The sequence below is a fragment of the Polistes fuscatus genome, unplaced genomic scaffold (genome assembly GCF_010416935.1).
Source record: "Polistes fuscatus isolate 324 unplaced genomic scaffold, CU_Pfus_HIC Scaffold4, whole genome shotgun sequence".
Taxonomy (NCBI): domain Eukaryota; kingdom Metazoa; phylum Arthropoda; class Insecta; order Hymenoptera; family Vespidae; genus Polistes; species Polistes fuscatus.
This window is the reverse complement of record NW_025113118.1, coordinates 3,379,928-3,403,119: the sequence shown is the minus strand read 5'-3', so window position 1 is coordinate 3,403,119 and position 23,192 is coordinate 3,379,928. Positions and strand designations below refer to the sequence as shown.

At 27.7% G+C, this 23,192-nt stretch overlaps 7 protein-coding genes across 10 annotated transcripts; 3 read left to right on the top strand and 4 right to left on the bottom strand.

Annotated features, from left to right (window-relative positions):
- The first annotated feature begins 2,025 nt into the window (after nucleotides 1–2,025).
- LOC122520968 lies at nucleotides 2,026–4,297 on the top strand. The gene is made up of 3 exons (XM_043641311.1): nucleotides 2,026–2,568; nucleotides 2,794–2,895; nucleotides 2,975–4,297. The coding sequence occupies exons 1-3, from the start codon at nucleotides 2,425–2,427 to the stop codon at nucleotides 3,308–3,310; spliced, it is 582 nt and encodes a 193-aa protein (XP_043497246.1). The 5' UTR covers nucleotides 2,026–2,424; the 3' UTR covers nucleotides 3,311–4,297.
- Nucleotides 4,298–5,945: 1,648 nt separating this feature from the next.
- Nucleotides 5,946–9,609, top strand: LOC122520967 (protein BOLA2). Of its 2 annotated transcripts, none has more exons than XM_043641310.1 (4): nucleotides 5,946–6,128; nucleotides 6,410–6,613; nucleotides 9,070–9,164; nucleotides 9,393–9,609. In XM_043641310.1, exons 2-4 carry the CDS (start codon nucleotides 6,551–6,553, stop codon nucleotides 9,487–9,489), a joined length of 255 nt encoding a protein of 84 aa, XP_043497245.1. In that variant the 5' UTR covers nucleotides 5,946–6,128; nucleotides 6,410–6,550; the 3' UTR covers nucleotides 9,490–9,609. The 2 variants fall into 2 exon arrangements, with proteins under 2 accessions (XP_043497245.1, XP_043497244.1); XM_043641309.1 differs by lacking the exon at nucleotides 5,946–6,128 and adding an exon at nucleotides 6,219–6,298.
- On the top strand, nucleotides 9,594–11,050 carry LOC122520966 (mevalonate kinase). The gene is made up of 2 exons (XM_043641307.1): nucleotides 9,594–10,503; nucleotides 10,586–11,050. Exons 1-2 carry the CDS (start codon nucleotides 9,613–9,615, stop codon nucleotides 10,844–10,846), a joined length of 1,152 nt encoding a protein of 383 aa, XP_043497242.1. The 5' UTR covers nucleotides 9,594–9,612; the 3' UTR covers nucleotides 10,847–11,050.
- Nucleotides 11,051–12,133: 1,083 nt separating this feature from the next.
- LOC122521065 (two pore calcium channel protein 1-like) lies at nucleotides 12,134–17,150 on the bottom strand. 2 transcript variants are annotated; one of them, XM_043641483.1, is made up of 12 exons: nucleotides 16,750–17,150; nucleotides 15,815–16,026; nucleotides 15,531–15,695; nucleotides 15,319–15,444; nucleotides 14,424–14,731; nucleotides 14,081–14,361; nucleotides 13,756–13,974; nucleotides 13,556–13,675; nucleotides 13,129–13,468; nucleotides 12,726–13,027; nucleotides 12,521–12,627; nucleotides 12,134–12,446 (listed from the first exon to the last, which is right to left on the bottom strand). In XM_043641483.1, the coding sequence occupies exons 1-12, from the start codon at nucleotides 16,847–16,849 to the stop codon at nucleotides 12,207–12,209; spliced, it is 2,520 nt and encodes an 839-aa protein (XP_043497418.1). In that variant the 5' UTR covers nucleotides 16,850–17,150; the 3' UTR covers nucleotides 12,134–12,206. The 2 variants fall into 2 exon arrangements, with proteins under 2 accessions (XP_043497418.1, XP_043497419.1); XM_043641484.1 differs by having other exon boundaries at nucleotides 15,815–15,999.
- Nucleotides 17,151–17,566: 416 nt separating this feature from the next.
- Nucleotides 17,567–19,126, bottom strand: LOC122521083 (60S ribosomal protein L6-like). Of its 2 annotated transcripts, none has more exons than XM_043641518.1 (4): nucleotides 19,036–19,126; nucleotides 18,418–18,609; nucleotides 18,070–18,343; nucleotides 17,567–17,978 (listed from the first exon to the last, which is right to left on the bottom strand). In XM_043641518.1, exons 1-4 carry the CDS (start codon nucleotides 19,036–19,038, stop codon nucleotides 17,632–17,634), a joined length of 816 nt encoding a protein of 271 aa, XP_043497453.1. In that variant the 5' UTR covers nucleotides 19,039–19,126; the 3' UTR covers nucleotides 17,567–17,631. The 2 variants fall into 2 exon arrangements, with proteins under 2 accessions (XP_043497453.1, XP_043497454.1); XM_043641519.1 differs by having other exon boundaries at nucleotides 18,979–19,050.
- An 840-nt stretch (nucleotides 19,127–19,966) lies between these two features.
- LOC122520580 (nitric oxide synthase-interacting protein homolog) lies at nucleotides 19,967–21,536 on the bottom strand. Its single transcript, XM_043640680.1, has 5 exons — nucleotides 21,114–21,536; nucleotides 20,911–21,022; nucleotides 20,425–20,825; nucleotides 20,203–20,311; nucleotides 19,967–20,118 (listed from the first exon to the last, which is right to left on the bottom strand). Exons 1-5 carry the CDS (start codon nucleotides 21,287–21,289, stop codon nucleotides 20,047–20,049), a joined length of 870 nt encoding a protein of 289 aa, XP_043496615.1. The 5' UTR covers nucleotides 21,290–21,536; the 3' UTR covers nucleotides 19,967–20,046.
- Nucleotides 21,537–21,986: 450 nt separating this feature from the next.
- On the bottom strand, nucleotides 21,987–22,937 carry LOC122520769 (protein SREK1IP1-like). The gene is made up of 2 exons (XM_043641020.1): nucleotides 22,904–22,937; nucleotides 21,987–22,620 (listed from the first exon to the last, which is right to left on the bottom strand). Exon 2 carries the CDS (start codon nucleotides 22,604–22,606, stop codon nucleotides 22,148–22,150), a length of 459 nt encoding a protein of 152 aa, XP_043496955.1. The 5' UTR covers nucleotides 22,607–22,620; nucleotides 22,904–22,937; the 3' UTR covers nucleotides 21,987–22,147.
- Nucleotides 22,938–23,192: the final 255 nt, after the last annotated feature.

Sequence of the window (23,192 nt, the reverse complement as noted above, 5' to 3'; positions counted from 1 at the left end):
TTAACAACGAGAAGGGGAAGTCCTGACCGCGTTCTATCCACGAATCTAGCCGAAGGAAATAAAAGGTCACTCGGTGATTGGTCGCTCTGTACGAAGATTTCCGAACGCCCGAAAATCCGTGCGCGCGACTTTCAAGCGCGCTTTATCGCACATACGATTATGAATCATGAGTTAGTGTATGATGATAGTGTATGATAGATCTATGAGTTAGTGTACTTAAATCGTAAAGATTTAATGATATAAAGTGCATTTATCTTTTAAGTATGACGTCGAGTCATTTTACCTAATAAATGTATATTTTTGTTATTGGAATTATATGCGCTTTATCGAAGTATTATTTTAAAATGTCAGATGAAATATTTGAAAATATATACACGTGTTATTCTTAACAGTTTATATCGGTTGTTGTTTTTATTAGAATTTGTTTATGTTTTAAAAAAAAAATGTCTGCGTTATCAAGGTTGTCGCGATCGTAGCTAGATGCGAATGAGAAATATCTCGAAGCGACAAAATAGGATGCAAATGTTATTCTTATTGTCTTGGTTTTTTTTACCAAAGTCAGAAAAAAAAGAAATGTTAACATTTTAGCTCTGCATCAACGAGGAATCCAGACTGATCAGTCAGACGAGATACGGGGAAAAAATGTTCTCGTGTTCGTTTCTTGCGAAAAATTTGCATGGATATTACGATACGTTACGTATTATCACTAATGAATCAAATATACAGTCGTTAAAGACCTCTTCGCGAGACAAATGTTGTCGAGAATGACCGAGGATAAATAAGTCGGCCAATATTTCGCCGACGTTGGAAATTTAATACGATGCAATAATATCAAGAAGGAAAAAAGAAAAGGCTTCTAAACGGCTCTCCTTGCACACTTCTTACATTTGTCTTCTAAGCTGACGTGCGCATATATTTCTGTAACAATTATTAGTTATGTTAATTTATACACCTATATATATATATCCACATGTCCAGACATAATGATTCTTCGATTGCTGCGTATGCAAGTTCATGGACAAGATATATGACTAGAAGCACGTGTATTTCGTTCATTAAATTGTTCATTAAGTTCTTGTTTTTATCTACACACAGAATAGTAAATCACATAATGCAGGGGTTTTCAAATCATTCGACGATCATTCTCAATACCAATGGTCATTGTTATAGATCATAAAACAATTACAAACTAAAATATCATAATGAGTAAAATGTTATTTTATTTAAATATTATTCTTTTTTTTGTATTATGCTAATAATAAATTAAACATGTAAAAAAGTTGTGATTCTTTATACAAATATCTTTTTCTTTTGCTTTCATTTATAATTTATTTCATATACAATCGTATGGTAAAAGTATAATCGTAAAAATGCGTATTTTTACTGGCATAAAATTTGATGAATATTTTTTTTTCTTTTTTTATTTTTTCATTGTAAAACGGCAAACCTTATCTCGAAAAAAAGTTTGAAAACCACTGACGCGAAATATTCGTGTTTCCATGCCACGAGTACGACTTTGTGTAGATCGTACGACCGAGTTATTTTTATATTTTCCCTTATTCATTCGTTAGCTCGAATTTTTGCTTCGAAATATCATTCATCGTATTATCACCGCGGGCTTCTACAAAATCTTGATAAATGCAAATTGCTCAACATCGTGCATCAATTATATCGACCCTAGACCTTTTTATATTTCATTTCGATTAGATTTCTCTTTGACGTAATAATTTCATGGATGATCTAACTCGTTTCCTATATTTTTTTTTAAACAACATCCTAAATTCGAGGGTAAATAATTTCGAATCTCGTTCGAAGTAAATTTCATGTTCGATCCGTATATTTTAGTTTTGTTTAATCATTTCTCTAAAGATATTCTAATTTCTCAATGAAATGAGTTACGAACAGATTTGAAAAGCTTATTCGCTGGTATAAAAGCTTAAAAATCGAATTGAATTTGATAAGGCAGAGACTTTAAACAATGCCATAGCCCTTTTTATCGGTAGTTCTATTCGAGTTTGCGCACAATTCATCCCAATATGGATTCCCGAGTTGGGCAAGTCTTCCAGCAACGTGACGGTGATTTTTAACCCTATATCCGAAATCTAACTCGTATCATTTTATTCGAGATAAATTAAAAATATTTGACAGTTCCATGTACTCGTACATATGTTGAGGGTTAATCACTTGAAGATAATTTCGTCTTAGAAATATAAACATAAGAAAATAAATCATTAATATCTCAACGGAACACGTTTGTTGAGGATCAACGTTTAAAAATTTTTGATTGGAATTAATATAAAATACCATCGTAATCGAGCCTAAACGTTTGATCGACAATAATTGTGTAATTAATTGATTGATTCATCAAAGGTACATGTTCGTAGTTAGAGATTCCTAAAGTAGCTACGTAATTGATCCTGTATAATGTCTGAAGCATACAATTATGCTTGCGAGAGAGCAGAATTACTCGGTTTGCCTATTCCAAATTTCGACGAATGGACTGAAAATCAAAAAGCACAGGAGGCTAATAGTGCTGAACCCGGGGACGAGGATGACGTGATCCTTCAGGTAAACTTTGTTTTACTTTTTCTAACAATTTACTTTACCTATTTTCGTTCTTAGCTCATAGCTGCTAATAAATTCCCGCACGAGCACAAAAATGTTCTTATCAACTTTGAGTAATATTTTTTTACGATTTTGGTAAAAGAAAAAGAGAAAGAAAAAAAAAAGAAAAGAAAAACTTGACCAAAAAATTAATAATGTATGATATACGATTGTCGTTTTGTATTATAGAATTTGGACAGTTCGAACGAAAGTGCGCAAAGAGTTAGCGGTGGATTGGACGAATTGAATACCATCCTCAATGTAACTCAAAAAAAAATCAACAGATTTAAGGTAATCATTTGATAGATGAAATATTCTATCCTTGTAATTTTGTAAAATGATATTGTTTAATAAGAAAATATTTGTTCAGAACGTTTGCGGCAGTCTGAGTACGTTGCTGAAAGTGAAGGTAGGATCACGTAGTGGTACACCGAATCATAAATCATTGGAACATGATAAAGGAAAAGAAGGACAAGTAACGATACCAGCGGAAGAAGAAAGCATGACGGTCGATTTATCGGAGAATTCGAAAAATCCAATAATTTCCGAGGAAAGTAGCGACAACATTGCTATGTCTAAAAGAATTGACATCAATGAAAAGATGGGCTCGCATTTGAATAAATTAGAATCTTTGATAACGAAAGCCGAAAATGCTCAATACAGTATGCAACATCAGACGAAACAAATGAAAAAATTTTTAAAATAATTGTATTATTCCAATTGATTTCGCTGTTACTATCGAAATATCTGTCTAGTTTCATTTTTATCTACTATTGGACTATCTTGCAATGAAATATCTACGTCATTTGATAATAAGTTATTATACGCGATAACGTTGAAGCTTGGTACATATGTATTTATATCGTTATTATGCATTGAAATATTTAAAATGAAAGACGTTACAATTAACAATTTGAAAAAAGTTTAATTGCAATGATTAGATAGAAACAAAGGCATTTCCGAGAATTGCAAATATTTTTATGAATCTATACGTTGTAATCATAAGATCTGTAATTAATTTAATATAAGTACAAATTTGTTAATTAACGAAGGGGATGATCCTCGTAATTGTTTATTACGTCGTTCGATGTAAAACATTGTTAGATTTGTTGCCAGATAGATGTGCTACACTCGACGAAATCAAATCTTATTCAAATTTTATTAGATAATTCAATTTCGCTGATTCATTGTGATACTGCCTAGAAAAAAAGCAATATATAGTGATTATTAGAATTATTAGAGAGGATCAACGAAAAAGAGAGAATAATTTTGTTGAAATATATGTTTGTAATTAATTAAGAGCTATCGATAATTTTCATTGCGCGTTGCATATAACTCAACGAATTATCAATTATGAAATTAGATCATTTCGATTCGTATTAAAAAACGATAAAGTTCCTGAAATGATCACCTTCTCAAATTCTATGCACATATATAATATACACGAAATCTATATACGGTAAGTGTCACTTAAAAACGCTTACTAAATTTTTGCTTGAAAACTATTGATGATATAGTCTGTTTAAAATGAAAAAAATTTAAAAATAAATACATTATTATATACATTAATTACATATTATTAATGAGTTTAACTTATGAGTTTATTTATAACAAGTGAATTAAATAAATACGAAAATAATGTATAAAAAATGCCCGTATTTTAAAATCGTTAGTATAACTGTAAAAACAAAAAGAATACCCGGTGTTTTCACGCCACAATTGATTATTTTTAACTGTTATTTAAATATTTTCTAATATCAGAATTATTTTAATATCGATTAAAATAAAAATAATACAAACGTTCGTTGAAACATTACACATCTATTAATATACCTCGAATATTAAACAATTTCTATCTGATATCTATTATTAGATGAAAATTTTTAACTCGAAGTAAACACTGATCAAAAACGTTAAAACAATTCAAAATATTAATAGAATACATTAGAGTATTCGATATATATAATAAAGATTGATAATTAATCGAAAAAAATGTGTATTGCAATTTAGAAGCACTGGGTATATGTTCGGAGCACCGTCCTCTTCGAAATTCACCTTCAAACTGGCACGTTATCCTCTGTGAAAGTTCTTTTATTAAATGTTATTTATATGACTTTCCGAATAAGGAAATTCTATTTATTACGAATATTATTTTTGTAATGTATTTGTAGCCTTCGGAAAGTCATATAAACAACATTTAATAAAAGAACTTTCATAGAGGACAACGGAATCAGTCTAACGGAAGCTTTTGAAGAGAAAAGTACATCGAACTTATATTCCGTGTTTTTAAATTATAATATATATTTTTTGTTTGTATTAATTAACAATTATTTAGAATATATCGAACATTCTAATGTACTCTACTAATATTTTACATTGTTTTTAACGTTTCAGATCGGCGATGACTTTTAATCGAAAATTTTCATCCAATTAAATATCACAGATCGAAAATTTTTTTTAATATACGAAATATATTAACAGATATGAAAGCTTTTTTTTATACTGATGTATTTATTTCTAGATTTTCTTCGTTTTAAACATATTATATGTCAATTGTACGCGAATCTAAGAGACACTCAACGTATATAGATAAAATAATAATTATTACAAAATATGATATAAAAAACTTTCCACGTGTGTAAAAATAAAAGTATATATATATATATATATACGTATTAAATATCGAACAGGGAAAGAATAAATATAAATGTCGATTACATCATACCTAATTAACCATCATTTCGTGATCATTAAATTCACTTATATAACAATTCTTTCATATCAAATACAAGAAACATATTTCATGAGCGATGAGAACGAATTAATCTTTTCATTCATTTAATTTACACACGCATATATATAAAACGTATTATATCTATGTTTCGTAAAACTATGATTCGTCTGTGTATTTGTTATTGTAAAAAAAAAAATAGAAACTCATTGTTAATTGAATTTAATTTCTATGGTAACCAATTAAACTTTACCAGGTTGGCCCTGAAGTTTTGCATACAATCAAATATTTCGTAAAAAATGCAATTTTTAAAAGAAAATTTCAAACAAAAGTTGAAAGGTTTATACTTCTTGTAATCGTTCAATAAATTTTAATAAACCTTACAACTTTTCTAAGAAATATTTTTATTTAAAATTACATTATTTACGAGACACATTTTACCGTATTCAAATTTTTTGCTCATTCTGTAAATACGCGCCATTTTGAATTTTTTAAAATTTACATTTCTTAAAAAATTAATAGAAATTATATCCTGCAAATAATCATTTGAAGAATATATATATAAATAATTGTTAATAAATAAAATATTCTGTTATTATAAACATTTAAACGAATGTAAAGGTGTCGGTTAGATAGGTTTCATTTTTAATGTACTTTATTATCAGAGATACACGTTTGACGTGGCAAACTGGACAGACGTTCGTCAAACAGAGTACAACCTTTTGACTTTTATTTAATTTTTATCCGACTCTATTGTTTCTTATTAATATCACAAATATTTCATCGTTTTAAGGTAAATCATTTCCAATAAATTGCATAATATTTAATTACGAGATGATTTAAATCAAACAAATAAAAAAGACAAATTCGATATAAACAGTTATTAAATTTCAATCAAACGCGATATTTTCAAATAAAGATTTTCATTAGAATTCACGACGTAAATGAAACATCTAAAAAAAAGTAAGGAAAATAGGTAATCAGTTCAAATCGATATAACTTGTTAACAAATATCGAAAGTTAGAGGTCAAAGTTAGAGATATCGCCATTCTATTCGTTTCTGCTTATACATAGGTTCGCACATTTAGTGGAAAATCAACGAAGAGAGAGAGAGAGAGAGAGAGAGAGAGAGAGAGAGACTTAATAATTTGTGCAAATATTTAACGCCATAAGATTCGTAATTTAATATATTATTTCTAAAACCAAAAAATAATAATGTCGTATACTAAGGAATATATTCAAGATAAACTAACCACAAAATTGAATGCTTCGCACGTGGTATGTAACATCAAATCAAACATATTATTAGTCTTTTTTTCGTAAAAATGTTGAATCTGTTATAACCTCCAAATTTACAGTGTTAACCTATAACATCGGTATTAAAGTAACAAGTATACTTTATTTAATCGATTCATTGTATAAGATCATTGTAAGAAATGGGTCTGCATGGGTCTATGCAAGTAGTACTCATCTTTATTTTTGCACTCGTTTTAAGATGGTGCGTTACTTATCATTCCCACAGTGGCCAAGATAAACCTCCTATGTACGGAGATTATGAGGCTCAACGACATTGGCAAGAAATAACTTTAAATCTGCCTATACAAAAATGGTACGTCAATACGACGGACAACGATCTTCAATATTGGGGTTTAGATTATCCTCCCTTGACTGCGTATCATAGCCTTCTATTAGGTTATATTGCTAACTTGACCAATCCTTCTTACGTTAAATTACACGAATCTAGAGGAATATCCTCTCCGGATCATAAATATTTCATGAGAATGACCGTTCTTTTCGCAGATGCTATGATTTTTTTGCCTGCAGTGATATGGTACGTTATGAGCACGCCAATAATTAAGAATCCTATAACAGAGTACAATAATTTGTTTAATTTTAAAAATAAAGATTTTATTCTTGTAAGCGCATTGATTTATCCTGGCATTATGATGATCGATCACGGTCACTTTCAATATAATTGTATATCGTTAGGATTTTTCATTGCTGCTGTAACAGCTATTTTAATTGATTCTTTTGTAGGCGGTTCATTTTTATTTGTATTAGCATTAAATTACAAGCAAATGGAATTATATCATTCTTTGCCATTCTTTTTTTACATACTTGGAAAGTGTAGAATCAGTAAGACCAAATCGTTGCTTTTATCAATCTATAGATTAGTTTCTGTCTCGTTAACTGTTTTAACAACATTTATTATTATTTGGTTACCTTTCTTTAAAGATCGGGACACTTTTATAAATACAGTTTTACGATTATTCCCATTTAACAGAGGCGTGTTCGAAGACAAAGTTGCTAATGTATGGTGTACAATAAATGTTCTTTACAAATTACGTAACACCTTTACAAACGAACAATTGGCACAAATCTGTTTGGTAATAACGACCATCGCTGTTTTACCAGTTTGTATTAATTTGTATCTATCGCCGAGAAAAGATAAATTTATTATTTCTCTTATAAATTCTTCATTGGCATTCTTTTTATTTTCATTTCAAGTTCATGAAAAGTCTATTCTTTTGGTAGCAATTCCAGTGTTATTGTATTTTCATAATGATCCTTTAGCATGTTTTTGGTTATTATTAGTTTCTCATTTTAGTATGTTACCATTGTACGTAAAAGATAATTTGTATCTGGCATACTTTGCAATGACAATGTTTTATATTCTTTCTATCATTTGGATGTGGTCAGATTTATTCGACGTCGCAAATAAATCCGACAAACGTGAAAGAAAATTTTCCAAAGGAAAAACAAACAGTCAAAGGATATCGAAACATAAACACTATTTCAATAAATATTTGTTTAATTTCATACATAAATTAGAGTATCATTACGGATATAATTTCATTATTAAGACATTATTTTACGTTTCTATGCTGGGAATGTTAATTTTATCTGTTACTATTCGTTGTTTAAAACCACCTGAAAAATACCCAGATTTGTTTGCAGTATTGATATCCGTGTATTCTTGCATTCACTTTTTTCTTTTTTTTTTATATTTTTGTTATAAACAATTTATACTTGTAGATAATAATTTTGCGACTCGGTTAAAAATACATTGAATCGGGGGCTTTCTTTCTTAAGTATAATGTAATTGCTTATTTTTAGTTTTATTTCATGTATTCTATGATATAATAGACATTGTATAAATGATTAACTTGTATTTTTTTAATACAAAGAAATAAATATGAGGTTTAAGTATTTAAAAAGGGAATCTTGCATTACTTTCATATTTTGTATTTATATTAATTATAATTGAACAAATCAATATATATATATTAATATTTATATTCAATTTAATCAAGATTATTATAACTATACGATTTTTAATGTTTAAGTATTTGTAAATATTATGCGTTCTAATTTTAAATCTATTCCATTTGTCAATGGTATAGAAAATATTTGAATATTTTCAATATAATATCAATAATTATAATTCACAACTAAAGTGAACTTTGATCTGTTATTCAACTTGTATATGAATAATGAATATAAAAAAGTCTTCGTTCTAGATTTGAAGTTCTTATTCCAGAGTTTAGTTGTATCTGAATACTCGTTTCGTGCATTTATTGCAAGTGGTATATAAAAATGAGAAATAAAGTTGTCGAACTTTGCATATGATTGTTTTACTGCAACATATTTACATGTGTTCATAGGTATTGTCATTATATTTGAGAGAATTTTTATTTATCGTAGTCTAACTATTAATATTCTCTTTTTTTCAGGAGGTAACAGATGATTCTGATGGTTGTGGTTCTAAATTTACTGTAATTATCGTTTCTGATGAATTCGAAGGCAAAACTTTGCTGCAACAACATCGGTAATATTTTCTTTTCTTTTTATTATTGCACATATAAATGTAAAAAATTTGATTTGATTTATTTATGATATAATATATAGGGTGTCTGAGGTTTATCTAGCTAAATAATATCAGCCTATTCTATCTATGAAAAAAACTTAGAATATGCTGACATAATTTGGCTACAAAAACCTCAGACACCTTGTATATGATGTGATATTAATATGATCAATTTTTTAAATCGTATAGGTTGGTAAATTCAATTCTAGAAGAAGAACTGAAAACAATCCATGCATTTTCACAAAAAACGTTTACACCAGAACAGTGGAAGAAACAACAAATATAATTTCATATTATGTTTCACTTAGATATCACACCAGCAGTTTTTTTATAGTTTAAAAAAAAAACTCAATAATATATTTTTCATTGTTAACATTGTATCAGGATTTAATAATCTATTCGTATAGAAATGATCTCATTTAAGGTATCTGCACCAGGAAAGATTATTTTGTTCGGTGAACATGCAGTTATGTATGGAAAAACTGCACTAGCAGCTAGTTTAAATTTACGTACGAATTTAACATTTCAAGAGATAGAAGAAGTAAATAATGTTATAAAATTAAATTTACATGATATGAACTTAAAGTTGAGCATACCCATTTCATTGATAGTATCATATATTAATATTTATAAAACTTATTGCTTAGAAAACAATCGTGATAATTTTTCTAATGATATTCATCGACTCTCAAGCGAATTAGGTTATTCTAATCAATCACTACAAAAATTATGTTTAGAAGCGTTTTTATATTTATTCATATATATAGTTGAAAAAGAAGGAATTAGTGTAAAACCCATTGAAATAAATTTGACTACAGAGTTAACGATTGGTGCAGGACTTGGGAGTTCGGCTTCTTTTTCGGTTTGTTTATCTGCTTGTTTTCTTCATTGGTCACATTTACAGAAAAATATTCGTAAAACTTTAGATGCAAACGATTTGGAAATTATAACAAATTATGCTTTCGAATGTGAAAAGATTTTACACGGTACACCATCTGGAATTGATAATTCCATTTGCACTTATGGATCAATATTAGAATTTAGAAAAGGCGATGGGATAAGGTTGATACCCAATGCGATGAAATTGAAAATTTTATTGGTTGATACTAAAGTGCAAAGAAGCACTAAAGCGATGATAGATAAAGCAGCTAAGTTGAAATTAATGTTTCCTACTGTTTTTGATTGTATCATGGATGCTATAGATAATGTAGCAAAAGAAGCATTAAAAATTCTTACTGAAGACAATACAAATCAAACAGATAATGGTAGCAAAGAGAATGAAAAATACAATCAATTAAGAGTAAGTAAATGAAACTTAAAATTCTCAGAAACTATTCCTCTAGAATAAGATACATTCTTATATTAATTTTGATCACTTTTAGACGCTCATCGACATTAATCAACACTTTCTAGCAGCACTTCAAGTGTCTCATCCATTGTTAAATAAAATATGCATGGAAGCTCAAAATTATGAATTTAGTGCAAAGTTAACAGGTGCCGGTGGTGGAGGACATGCTTTTATTTTATTACCACATAATACCCAACCTGAAATTATATCAAGTATTTCCCAAAAATTAATTACGTATGGTTGTGGTGTTATGTCGACAAGTTTAGGTGGTAGTGGTGTTATAATCGATGAATAACATTTTCTTACAATTATTACATGAAAATCGTATTACTAATTAATGAACTAATTGTTTTCTTTATATATTGTATTTAATACATAAGGTAGCTTCAAATGTATACATTTATAAATATAAAGAACAAACTTAATGATCATATCTGGAATGTGTATCGTAATACAAATAACGCTTATATTTTATAATCGAAAGAGTATGATTCTCAAATAATTACCAATTGTTTTTCAATAAATAAATAAAATATAATATATTTATATTCTTGTGATGATAACATTAAAAAAATATACAAATTGATCGAATATATGACAAATAATGCCAATACTCAAATACGCAATAATAATAATAATAATAATAGAATTATGTAATAATACATATATATAATTATTCCTAATTATATTAACAGAATTAGTGCATACAAAAAAACCTAATCAATATTTTTATTTTTCATTTCATTTACAATTCGTTAAAGAAATTTATATATAATCGAAATGAAAATATCATTTTATCTTACATCACATATAAAGAGAGTTACATATATTTATATATATATGTGTGTCAGTATATTATTTATAAATATTTATATTAATATACAGCATTAAACAAAAATTATGATTACTGATTATAGCATAACACTAAAATATATTTGCATTTTTAGTAATGAGTATGAAAAAATTATCCACTGAAAGAATAATTTATTATATATAAATTAAATAAATTCGAAAGAAAAAAAATAAATTATTATAAATAGAAATGAAAAGAAAATGCGAAATATTATTAAAAATATGAATTCATAGCAGACATATCATAAAAACATAATTTATCCGAAAAAAGTATTTCCTAATTTACATAAAACATTAACACGTTAAAAACCATGCTGGTGGCCTACAACATTGGCCTTATTATCCATCTAAGCCGCATTAATTATTAACAGCCGACATTCTTTTTTGTTGCTGATAGATCATTGTGACCTAAATGGAAAGCTCAAGAAAAGAGACTTGTGTGGCCTTTAACGTATTAAATAATATGTCAGAAAGATTTATATATATATAATATTATTATTATTATATTAATGCCAGCATTAATAAGATCACATTAATTGCTTTTGTTTATGTCACTATTTATGTCGTCAATGATAAATTATATTTATTTCCTTAAAAATGTTCTCTTTAAAATAGAAATCTACTTAGGACAGAGACGTATTCGTGCTCTTCTTTAATTTAATTCGCTTTAACAATCTTGAATAAATAAAAAAAAAAGAAAGATATTATATCGTTTCAGATGATACTAAAAATAGAATGAATTGACGGAAAATTGTCGACGAATTAATTTTTTTGTACAATTAAATAATTATTTCTAAATATTATTAGGTGTGTTGTGTAACACCGTTACTTTGTGGAGATCGCGATCTTCGATGTAAAACAAGTTCGGAATCAGAAACATCGTTACCTTCTCTACTTTCTACGTGATTATTTATTACAGTAATACTATTTTGACGTTCTTCTAACTTAGCTTCCGATATCCATTCAGTTATTTCATTAGTATACATTTTTCGTTGTAAAACCTCTCTGGTACGAGGTCGCGAACCAATAAAAAGAGTAGTGCCCTGTGTAAAAAAAAAATTATATATTTGAAATAACAAATTTGCAAATTAAATTTGAAAGATCACAGAATACTTACGCCAACAACTAATGAAGATCGTAACTCCTCGAGAAGTTGAACATCTTCTATTATGCATTGTAATTCGCTCCATCTTAATTCGACTTCCTCGTGCAACATTTTTTCTTCTACGAAAATATAATAATATACGAGGTAATGTCATACGCGTATTACATAAATGTTGCTGAGAGAAAAATGATATTATTATTACATTTATACAACTTACCATCATGTTTAGACGTTGATCTTTTATATTGTATCCTAAATCTAAATGCTTCCAAGAAACTTGATACCACGATAGTGAGGACGATCATGGTTACCAAGTAGAATGTCATAAAATATGACCGGGTATACATACCAACGGTAACAGCATACGCGTTCATTAATATGAACCAATTGTTAACAACAGTTAATTCAAAGAGCGTTACGCTGCTAGCTATTAAATTATCAAATGTGTTGAGATAATAATATCCTAATGCAGTACTTCCATTAGCAGAATATTTATAAAAATCTTCAACAGTTGTGTTCCTAATAAAATCAAGTATAGATAATTTAAACGTAGCGATAATAGCAAGAAAATACTTATCATAATGTACATATATTTAGAAAGATATCTGCGTTATACGTACTTGCAACAATTTCTCATATCATATCCAGCGAATAATTCCATTCCAATGATAGCAAAGAAATAGTATAAAACAAGCATAACAATAGCAGTAGAACACATTAGGGGAAACAATATAACAAGCGTACCGAATACATCTCGATAACGCTTTTTTATTTTAAAAAGTCTTAAAAGTCTCAAAGGTCTGAATAACACTAAGAACATAGCATTAGGAAACAAAATAAGTCCGCAAGCAGCAACTAAAGTCATAATGGAAGCTCCTAAATCAAAAAGATTCCATCCGGAATTAAGGTAACGTTTAATCCCAAGGCCCAATATTTTAGCCAATGCTTCCGATATAAATACTGTAATTATTTTTTAACCATTAATTATATTCATTAGATAATAAAGAATAGTAGTAATTAAGGGTTATAAAATATCGTTAAACTTACAACTTCCAAAAAGCAAAGTGTCCCAACAAGCTGCAAATTTGTGAATTGATATTTGAATATTTTCACTTGGTTGTATTAATCGGATTATCATTGCTATTCCATTTCCTATAATTATTATGTCTATAAAAACAAAGAATAATATATATTTTTAGTATATAAGATGTTATTTTCTATACATAATGTATAATTTATTTACTTACATACTAAACTTTCAAAATATGTCCATCTAATAGCAGTGTGAGCACCAACGCATAACATTTGCAAAGGTTGCCATGCTGAATGGTACCACGGTATATTAGAGTATTCTACTTCCCATTGAAGCATTGTGGCATCATATATTACTAAAAATTCTTCAGAATTCAACGCACCACTTCCAGAGACATTCATGTAACGAAACATTAAAACAATGTCCCTCGTAGCTACAAAATATTTAAATGATAAAAATATAGAATAGTAAATATATAAACAATTATAATAAAACACACATAATTAATTAATGATATTAATGTATTATTTTAGACTTACATTTGTGTGGTGCATAATATCTCATTAAGCCTTCGAATTGTCGAAATTTCATTTTATCTGGATTCTGTTTAGAAACTAATAGTTTAAAAGCATGCTGACAAGCTTTTCTTTTATGCAAATATAATTTTTTAAATTTATCTCGTTCCGCTGATGTGAACGTTTCGTTTACAACAGCTAGCATTAAATTCATCATTACGTATAACATAGTCGACAAATATGATACAAAATATATTGCGTACCACTTGTTTTTGGAATAAGATGGCATCATTACATCTGGAAAGCTAAAAATTTAATATTTAATTAATATTATACTTCAAGGAATACAACAATATGATTGACTTACTTTGCAGTGGTGAGAAGAACAAATAAGCTTACAAAACTATTTTCCAATGTTGAAAAATTTCTATTCATTTCCGAAAACATAAAATAACCCAATACTGTATAAACAGAAATGAAGAATAGAAGGAGTCCTAACATGTCCAAAATTGGAGGTAATGTTAATAATATCTGTCTTATAAATCTTCTAACTCCGCCACAATATTTTGTATCTACCAAGAAAATGGGTCTTAAAGCTCGTGTTACTCTAAAATGAGAAGACTGCCGTACTAGAACAACCATTGCCTCGAGGAACATAATGGCTAGAGTAATGCACTGAAACAATAATTCAAATGTTTATTTAAAAATTAAAAACAAATAATGTATATACAAAGAAACCTATGATTCCTCTAATAGTATACATGTTTATACTAAACATTTAAGTAGCAGATGAATATCTAATGAATTTTCCGTCAAAGTAGACTCAGATGTCTGATGTTTTAATAAGGTTGCATAATAAGAATGAAAATTAATGAGTATGCTAATAAAGTATTACATATGTATACATCAATTTATTGCACAAATCGTATTAACGACTTTCATAATATTCTACTCGCAATGATGCGTTACCGTAACAAATGTTCCAGTTTAATTTGTTTTGTACCATTGGACTTAATGTTGATATGAAACTAATGGTTAAAATAAATTATTTCATTGTTACCATTGTAATCGTTAAAAACTCGAATACTTCTTATTAGTTTGCAGCTGCAGCTTTCCTTATCTTTGTTTCTTACTGCTTAACTTTTGATGAGAATTATTATTGTTATTATTGCAGATAAAAGCTTCCTTATTGTGAATACTTTGTAAAATACATTATCTAAAGTTATTTGAACAGAAATAATCATTAATTTTGTATTTTTTACCTTTATCATTGTACGTTTATGTTTCAGCATAGTTCCCCAACCGATCCATCTCAGTTTCAAAGCTAATTCTATGCCGATAGTAATTAAACAGAGTAGTTCTATCGTACTATGACCCCATACTGGCATCTAAAATTATTTTTTTATTCGTTGTGTGATTATTGTTTCGGCTAAAGGTAAAATGCTTTTTTTCATTATTATATTTCATAACTCACTTGGAATAATGAGACAGCTGGTTCTTCAACGAATGCTAAAGCTAATAGAATAAGAGACGTTAATAAATCTAGTCCATAATACCATTTATTATGAACTAAAAGATATGCAGGTAAATCCTCTGGGTGTCTAGGATGCGAATCAAATTTTTCATTATTTCGTCCTTCCTAAAATTTATTTCATTTAATTAATATGATATTCAGATTAAAAAAATTTTAATTTGTATAAGAGAAGTACTTGATTTTATTTATTGAAATAAAATTTTGATATTAATTAATAATAATACCTCTAAAAAAATAGCAGCTTCATGATAATTCATTTCCCAATGCATATCAATGTCCAATGGTTCTTCTTGGGAAACAATGATGGTATTTTCAGGAACATTAGTATTATCCATTCTTTCGGTATCGAATTTGTAATTTGTTTTATTGGAATTTTCCGTTTCATCTAAAGATATTCTTACATGACTTTCTGGGGAAGACAACATAGATCCATATTCTATAAAAAGTTACAAGTAAATAAAAGTATATGTACAAAATTAATATGTTATTCCATGCACAGTAATTTGTTGTTACAATTGATTATAATTAATTAAAGGATTTATTAGAAGAATATTTATATTGTAAATTTAATTAATTGCAATTGTGTGTACAAATTATTTATTCTAAATAAATTAATCTAAATTCAGAAAAAAAAAAATTCTAAAATATTTAGATCACGAATAAAATTCAATTAAACCGTTATATCATTTATTTATTATATACATTTTACTTTTTATACGAAAGAAAAATAAAAAAGAAATTAAAACATTTGTATTGCAAAAAGATCAATAATAATGATAATAATAACGTATAAATTATTTCTCCTAAATAAAATTAATCCAAAAGTACAGTTATACGATTTAAAAAATATTTAGACTCCAAATAAAATTCAATGGCATCACTGTTATATATAAATTTTTACGTGTACAACATAAAATATAATTAAATAAAAAAGAAAAAACCAAAAAAAAAATAATATCTTATTCTAACATATATACATATACAAAAATACAAGAGTAAAAATGTGTACCCATTGAGAGAAGAGGTAATTTAAAAAAAAAAAAAACTTTGTTAGTCTCCGTTGTTAAACTTTTTTTCGAGATTTACCATTAGTTATAGTTAAATATTGATTAAATACGAATAACAAAAAAAAATTAAATCGCAAAATATTATAACTTACTTTGGTTAGATCCATGAGAAATGTCTTGTTCCAAAGATTGATTAGTGTCATCATTAAAACGTTGATAATTAGCAGCGAATTCGTTAGCTCTGGAAGACATTTAACACACTCTGTCACATGTATCACGCAATTGACTGAAACACCTATGTATCTCTACACCTTCTAGGACATCTAGTCGATATCACTATAGCTGTATATCTCTAATGAAATTTCTTTTTTTTTCTCTCTCTTTCTTTCTTTCTGTCAGTCAAGTTATTATGTTTTACGTTGATTCGTAGTGTTTGATGCTATTCGATATGCTGCTAACTGTTCATGTTACTAACGTAACGTCAAAGTCTAATCATCAAACTGAATCATAAGTAATTATGTGGGGGCGGTTTAAAGGAAACCAGAGAGAGGGAAATATGTGTACATATATATATATATATATATATATCGTGAAAAACAGATATAGTATTATTTGCAAATGTAATATTAGATCTGATAAATTGTTTACTCGATAGAGATAGTTTCATTATATTTTTCTCATATATGAATTGATTAATTATTTTTCTTCATTGAATATACAAGAATAAAATATAGAAAGTTTTTTTTTTCTTCTACTGGACACTTCGAGACATTTTGCCTATGGGTATAACGTTTTTAATAATTTATGAAATAAATATAAATGCAATTATATCGTTAATCGTGAAAAACAAGAGCAATATTGTTTACAAATGAAAATCTTATTAGAATAAAACGTGCAAGTCTTTTTTTTATTGGACATTATGAAACATTTTAGAGATATAGTGTTTATAATTAATTGTAAAACAACATATAAAATGTAAAGTTGTTATTTATTATTTCTCCAAAAGTTACAAACAAATGAGAATGTAACACCGCCTAGAATTTTAATCTATGCGGATACTGACTGCTCCTCAAGCCAAACATTGCTGAAAGATAAGTGAACAATAATTTTTTGTCTTGACTTTTCTTAATCGCATCTATTACAACTTTGTCCACAGTCTTTTGATCGGATTTTCTTTGATCATTTGGCTTGTATTCTTCCTTCTTTTTACTGAAAATGTCGCCTTCTTCTTTCTTAGCACGTTTATCACGTTTCCTCTTGAAGTATTCATCGTTGATGTGTTCTGGTAATTTATATCCAGAAAGATCAATGCGTGTAGAGGTTGCTATTACGTAGTTTTGATTGATTCTACGCAGCGGGCAACCATTGATGAGGAATGGGCCTAAAAAATTTCAGAACATTTATTGAGTTTTGTAGGAGTAATAAAATTAATAGATAAATGGAGTTATGAAAAATATAATATCAAAACAAACCTGTAACTAAAAGTAATCCAGTTTTTAGTTGTTTCAAGAAAACAACACGCTTTCCCTTGTGCGACCCAGCTAATAAAATACAAACAGTTCCTGGAACTAAACTGGGTCTTAAATATCGATGGTGTTCACGGAAGCATTTCTTGGCATGTCTTTTGGTAATAGGATCTGCTGTAGGGTAATTAGATCTTCTCTTTTTTAATAGAACAACACGTTTCTCTCCATTTTTATCACCACCTATTTCTTTCTCAGTAGTTAAGGGTTTCTTAAGTTTCACCTATACAAAAACAAATTTTCATTAATTCTATTTCATGATTTATAAATGGGAATTATTAAATATAAATTACTTACGATCTTGGGTGTCTTTTTATCTATAAACTTGTAGATGGCTTTTTTGTGATACATGCGGGAACGGCTAAACCTGTAAACACCATTTCCTAGATCATAATTTCTTGGTTTTCCAGATTTCTTCTTAAGTTCTTTCTTCGCAGAATCAGCTGCATCAGCAGCTTTTTCTGGCGATTTAGTCTTCGTATCCGACATCTGTGGAAATATAGAACACCTTTACTAACACGTTACTACAAACATCATTTATAAAGTCTGTTATCCAAGATTTGGTTAGGTTAGGTTTAACCACGTTGCATTTATAAAAAAAAAATTAATAAATGATACAGAATTATTGTAAGATAATTTTAGTACCGTAGAAAAAACAAAAAAAAACAGTAATTGTTTAAATTGTAATTAAATAAATTGTGCAAAACAAAACGTTCAAAACATTCTGGCAGCATTTACCTATAACAAATTTCTTTCAAACTTTAAAGAAAATTGTCTCGAAAAATAAAAATATATTTCTAATTATAGAAATGGGATACAATAAATAAAATATTTAATTAATAATTAGAATATACATACTTTAATTAATAGGATTTCTTGGATAACTTAAAACGACTTGACACGACAGATTCTTACCATAAAATGAAAGAGAAAGAGAGGATGAGAGTTAACTCCATCTGGGAGGTTTTCAATGAATTAACATTTATGGAGTTCTCGACTGTATTTGAAAAAATGTCGGAAAAAATATGTGGCCGTCACGCCAAAGCTTGGCGCCACCGGCACGCTTACCGTCACGCCTCTAGTGACGAAACCAAAGAATTAAGAAAACACCAAGTATATGAACGACCGCTACTATTCGCTCTCTTCCGTTCCAACCACCGAGCGAGATACACGCGTTTTACTAGCAGCGACCAAAAGACTGAACACTAGTTACTACTTCCGTTTTCTCTTTATTACATTTTGTTAAGTTTAAAATATATATTTTGTAAATCCTTTTTGATACGTTAAAAATATAAAAATATTCTAATAACATTTTTCCTTAGTGAATTAATTATTATTGCATACCGACGAACACGCTACAAATATTACACTTGATCTACGCGCGCGCGCGAGACACGATTATTTCAAATATAGATTTTGTACAAAATATAAATAAATTATAACAAAACTTATTATGTACAGAATTCAAAAAGTGTACAAAATGGATAATAATCTCTGCTAAATAGGTAAATAAAATATTTTGTATGTATTTCAACACTTAATACTTTGACTACCATGCCGAATTCACATGTTTCGCTCAGGTAGTATTTTTATTATTCAAGATTTCATAGAAATTAATTTTTCATTTTCAATGTTCCAATAAAAATTCCATGTGTCAATTATTATTTACAGTTACAAAGTTTTAAGAATATTAAGTTAATGTTCAACAAAATGGCAAAGTTACAATAACAATGGTGTAGCTGGTGCATTTAGATAATGCTTTTGAATCGAGCTTTTATTATTACGGTCTTTATCAAAATCTTTTTTAGTAAAGTACTTTTATTATAAATAAAATTGTAACGTTTGCTGAAGAAAGAAGAGAAAGAAATCTTTTATTGTTAATTTACAGTATTATATAATATTTACAGTAAGTTACTCTGTGTCCAATTAAGCTTGTAATACTGGTCTTTCGTGTTTACCTTCCAAAGAATCATTTACAGCTGCATAACCTGTACCACCCTGTAAAATTAGAAATGAAGAGTAAAAAAATTTTTTATTTAAAAACATTTACTTATGTAATTTAAAAATATGTGTACATATTACCCTTTGTAAAGGTATAATATCTTCTTCTGTTAATTTTGAACTGTCCAATGGATTGATCCATTCCTTTTTTATTATTTTCTCAACGCACTCCATTGTGATGACATCACCGCTGAAAGTTTATTAATTTATTTAATTAATAATATTAATAATTAATAATAACACATTGACATCAATTTAATTTAATTTTATAATATTCATCTCTTATTTATTTATTTTACTTACGTCGTTTTAATTACTGCACAGGGAATGCTGTTACTTAAAATATCATGCGTAATGGGGCACATATATCTTGCTTGTTTAACTATAAGCGATTTATTATCATCTGGATCTTTAACTTCGGTAAATTTAACTGAAATAAGATCGCTCATTTTCAAAGGTTTGCCGCTGAGAGGACAGTAAACCGTTTTACTGGGTTTCTGCAATTTTGTCTTCTTTGCTTCCGGTGTTTTAGATGGAATCCAAAAACTAGGTAATGCTTTATCTTTTCCATTACTCATATTTGAAACAGAAGCAGGTGATTGATTCAACTTCGATTTGGTCCTTGAAACAATATTCTTTTCGTTTTTTAAGAAGTCTTGTAATTTTAACAGCTCTGCGTTCACAGTTTGTTCTTGTAACTCTTCCTATAATTGAAAACAGGGGAACAATTATTATGAATACCATTATTCATTTATTATTTAATATTAATTCATATAATTTGAAATTTACCTCTTCCTTCTGTTTCTGTTTTTCATATTCTTTTAATTTTCTGGTATATTCTCTTTTTTTTGTTAAAATGTATTCTAATATTGCTTCTTTGTCAAAGAGGTAACCATCTTTTCTGTAAACAATAGAATTGATAAAAACATTGAATGGAATTTAAGAATTTTTTAATAAAAAATAACAAATAATAATTAATAAATAATACATACGTTACTACAGGTTCTCTGCAAGGTTGTAAAGTAAGACAGCAACAATCAAAATCCTTTACAGAATCTTTTCCAACTCTTTGGGTGTTGGTACCATAACCTGAAGCATTTGCATCTTTCTTTTTTTCGTGATAAGTATAAACAGCACCAGCTGTACAATTTCTTGCGTGTCTTGTCATTGTTTTAATTAATTTTTCTTAATAGTAAACTTTTTTTATGAGCTTGTATGAGAATAATTTTATACGAATCACAAAAAACTAACAAAATAAGTTTGTTTTATTTATTGTTTACAGAAGCGTAGAATATATCATCCGTTCACTATATCTTTTTCAATTCGTATGCACCTTTAACGATGAATGTGGATTCTTCCAAGTGTACCAACTATGCAATTAATATACAGGTATCGTAAAATTGTAATAAAATCAGACAATATAAGATTGTCTATTTTTTTAGGCTAAATCACTTTAAGACAATGATATAAATAAATATTATTTTGTAAGGTTAGTTATGTATTGACAACTTTTCAATTATTAAAATGAAATGCATTATTTTATATATCATTTGGAATTGTATAAAGTTCGTTTACTAGGGAATATTTTAGTCGTTTCTAGCTAGTCGTTTTTTTCGATTAACAGGAAGTGTGGGAAACCATCTTACATAGATATACTTCCTTTATTTTAATATTAAATTAATAGAAATGTTTTAGGTATTCTTGTCGATAAATAAATAGCTATCATTATTCTATTTCTAATATCTTCAAAATAGAGTTCTCTTACTATGAAAACTTTCATGGAAAATTTGTAGACATGAATTTTGCAAGAAAAATAATATTTATTAAAAAACAGATATATATATATATATATATAATAGTAGGTAATATTATAATAATTTATTTATATAATCCAAATAAAGTGTCTATTGATGTATATACATTATATTAAGAAAGATCATATAATACAATTAAAAAATTATTTAAAACTATCTTATATTATAAACTTTGTATCGACAGTGGTTTTGACAATGAGCCATCGTTGACATTAATCACTGTTGCTCTCTGACGAGCTTTCCTTTTTAAGTTTCTTTTTCTTCTTATGTTTAGACTTTTTTTTCCTTTTTTTATGTTTTTGTCGTTTCTCTGCCTTTCGCTCTTCCTCATCTTCTACCGTAGATGAACTATCAGATTCTGTGTCACTTGATTTAGTTTTCTTTTTCTTCTTTGAACTTTTCTTATTTTTCTTTTCCTTGTGTCTCTTTTTAGCTTCTTTCAATTTCTTCTTTAATTCTTTCTCACGCAATTCTGTTAATGGTGTGACATAGTTTTCATCGCTGTTGGAACTGGTACTACTTACATCTAATACGATCTCTTTGTTTGGATCAACTTTAATAAAATTGCGACATTGATAAGTTAAATGTCCTGCATAACCACATTTTTTGCAAGCAGGTCTTGCATGATCCTTGTTTTGTGGCACCAATCTTGATAAAAATTCTGGATCCATAAGATCAAAGGTAGCTGTAAATGGAATTACAGAGCTTTTTTAAGCTTTGGAAAATAAATTAAAAAACGATATATTGTATTAATATAAAAAATATCAAAAATAATAAAAGATAATTAGTATACAATATATTATAATTAAAAAAGTTAATAAAATATATATATTTTCAAATTAATATTATAAATTTAAAAATTACAAAAATCTAATGTGATGCTTAGAGAAGTACTCTAAAAGTTAGGTTATAAGTTAAATTAAACAATCTTAAGAGTATTTTCTTGAAAGTAACATATATATACTCACAAGCAAATTTTTTAATTAACTTCTCCTTATCCTTTTACTTTTATTTTATGTAACAAATGTAATTAATTTCAACTATATAATTATTCAAAATACTTGCGGTAGTTCATATAAATTGTATTATTTTCTTGTTACTACAATAGTGCCATCTGTTGTCATATTAACGATTCAGAATGCATTTCTTGGTGCTCTGTTTTATCCGAAACAGATTTCAACTTTATCATTTATAAAAAGGAAACGTAAAGTAATCGCAAGAAGTAAAAAGAAGTGCTTTTTTATTACAACATTATAA

Coding starts and splice junctions, on each gene's coding strand:
- LOC122520769 (XM_043641020.1), bottom strand. CDS start 22,606: ATGGATCCAGAATTTTTATCAAGATTGGTGCCACAAAACAAGGATCAT.
- LOC122521083 (XM_043641518.1), bottom strand. Junction 18,344..18,417: donor ATAAAAAGACACCCAAGATC/GTAAGTAATTTA, acceptor GTTTTTGTATAG/GTGAAACTTAAGAAACCCTT. Junction 17,979..18,069: donor TGGATTACTTTTAGTTACAG/GTTTGTTTTGAT, acceptor GAAATTTTTTAG/GCCCATTCCTCATCAATGGT.
- LOC122521065 (XM_043641483.1), bottom strand. CDS start 16,849: ATGTCTTCCAGAGCTAACGAATTCGCTGCTAATTATCAACGTTTTAAT. Junction 14,732..15,318: donor ATAAACGTACAATGATAAAG/GTAAAAAATACA, acceptor TTATTGTTTCAG/TGCATTACTCTAGCCATTAT. Junction 14,362..14,423: donor GTTCTTCTCACCACTGCAAA/GTAAGTCAATCA, acceptor TTAAATTTTTAG/CTTTCCAGATGTAATGATGC.
- LOC122520966 (XM_043641307.1), top strand. CDS start 9,613: ATGATCTCATTTAAGGTATCTGCACCAGGAAAGATTATTTTGTTCGGT. Junction 10,504..10,585: donor AAAAATACAATCAATTAAGA/GTAAGTAAATGA, acceptor GATCACTTTTAG/ACGCTCATCGACATTAATCA.
- LOC122520580 (XM_043640680.1), bottom strand. CDS start 21,289: ATGACAAGACACGCAAGAAATTGTACAGCTGGTGCTGTTTATACTTAT. Junction 21,023..21,113: donor TGCAGAGAACCTGTAGTAAC/GTATGTATTATT, acceptor TATTGTTTACAG/AAAAGATGGTTACCTCTTTG. Junction 20,826..20,910: donor AACAGAAACAGAAGGAAGAG/GTAAATTTCAAA, acceptor TTTCAATTATAG/GAAGAGTTACAAGAACAAAC.
- LOC122520968 (XM_043641311.1), top strand. CDS start 2,425: ATGTCTGAAGCATACAATTATGCTTGCGAGAGAGCAGAATTACTCGGT. Junction 2,569..2,793: donor AGGATGACGTGATCCTTCAG/GTAAACTTTGTT, acceptor TTTGTATTATAG/AATTTGGACAGTTCGAACGA. Junction 2,896..2,974: donor AAAAAATCAACAGATTTAAG/GTAATCATTTGA, acceptor ATATTTGTTCAG/AACGTTTGCGGCAGTCTGAG.
- LOC122520967 (XM_043641310.1), top strand. CDS start 6,551: ATGTCGTATACTAAGGAATATATTCAAGATAAACTAACCACAAAATTG. Junction 6,614..9,069: donor AATTGAATGCTTCGCACGTG/GTATGTAACATC, acceptor TCTTTTTTTCAG/GAGGTAACAGATGATTCTGA. Junction 9,165..9,392: donor ACTTTGCTGCAACAACATCG/GTAATATTTTCT, acceptor TAAATCGTATAG/GTTGGTAAATTCAATTCTAG.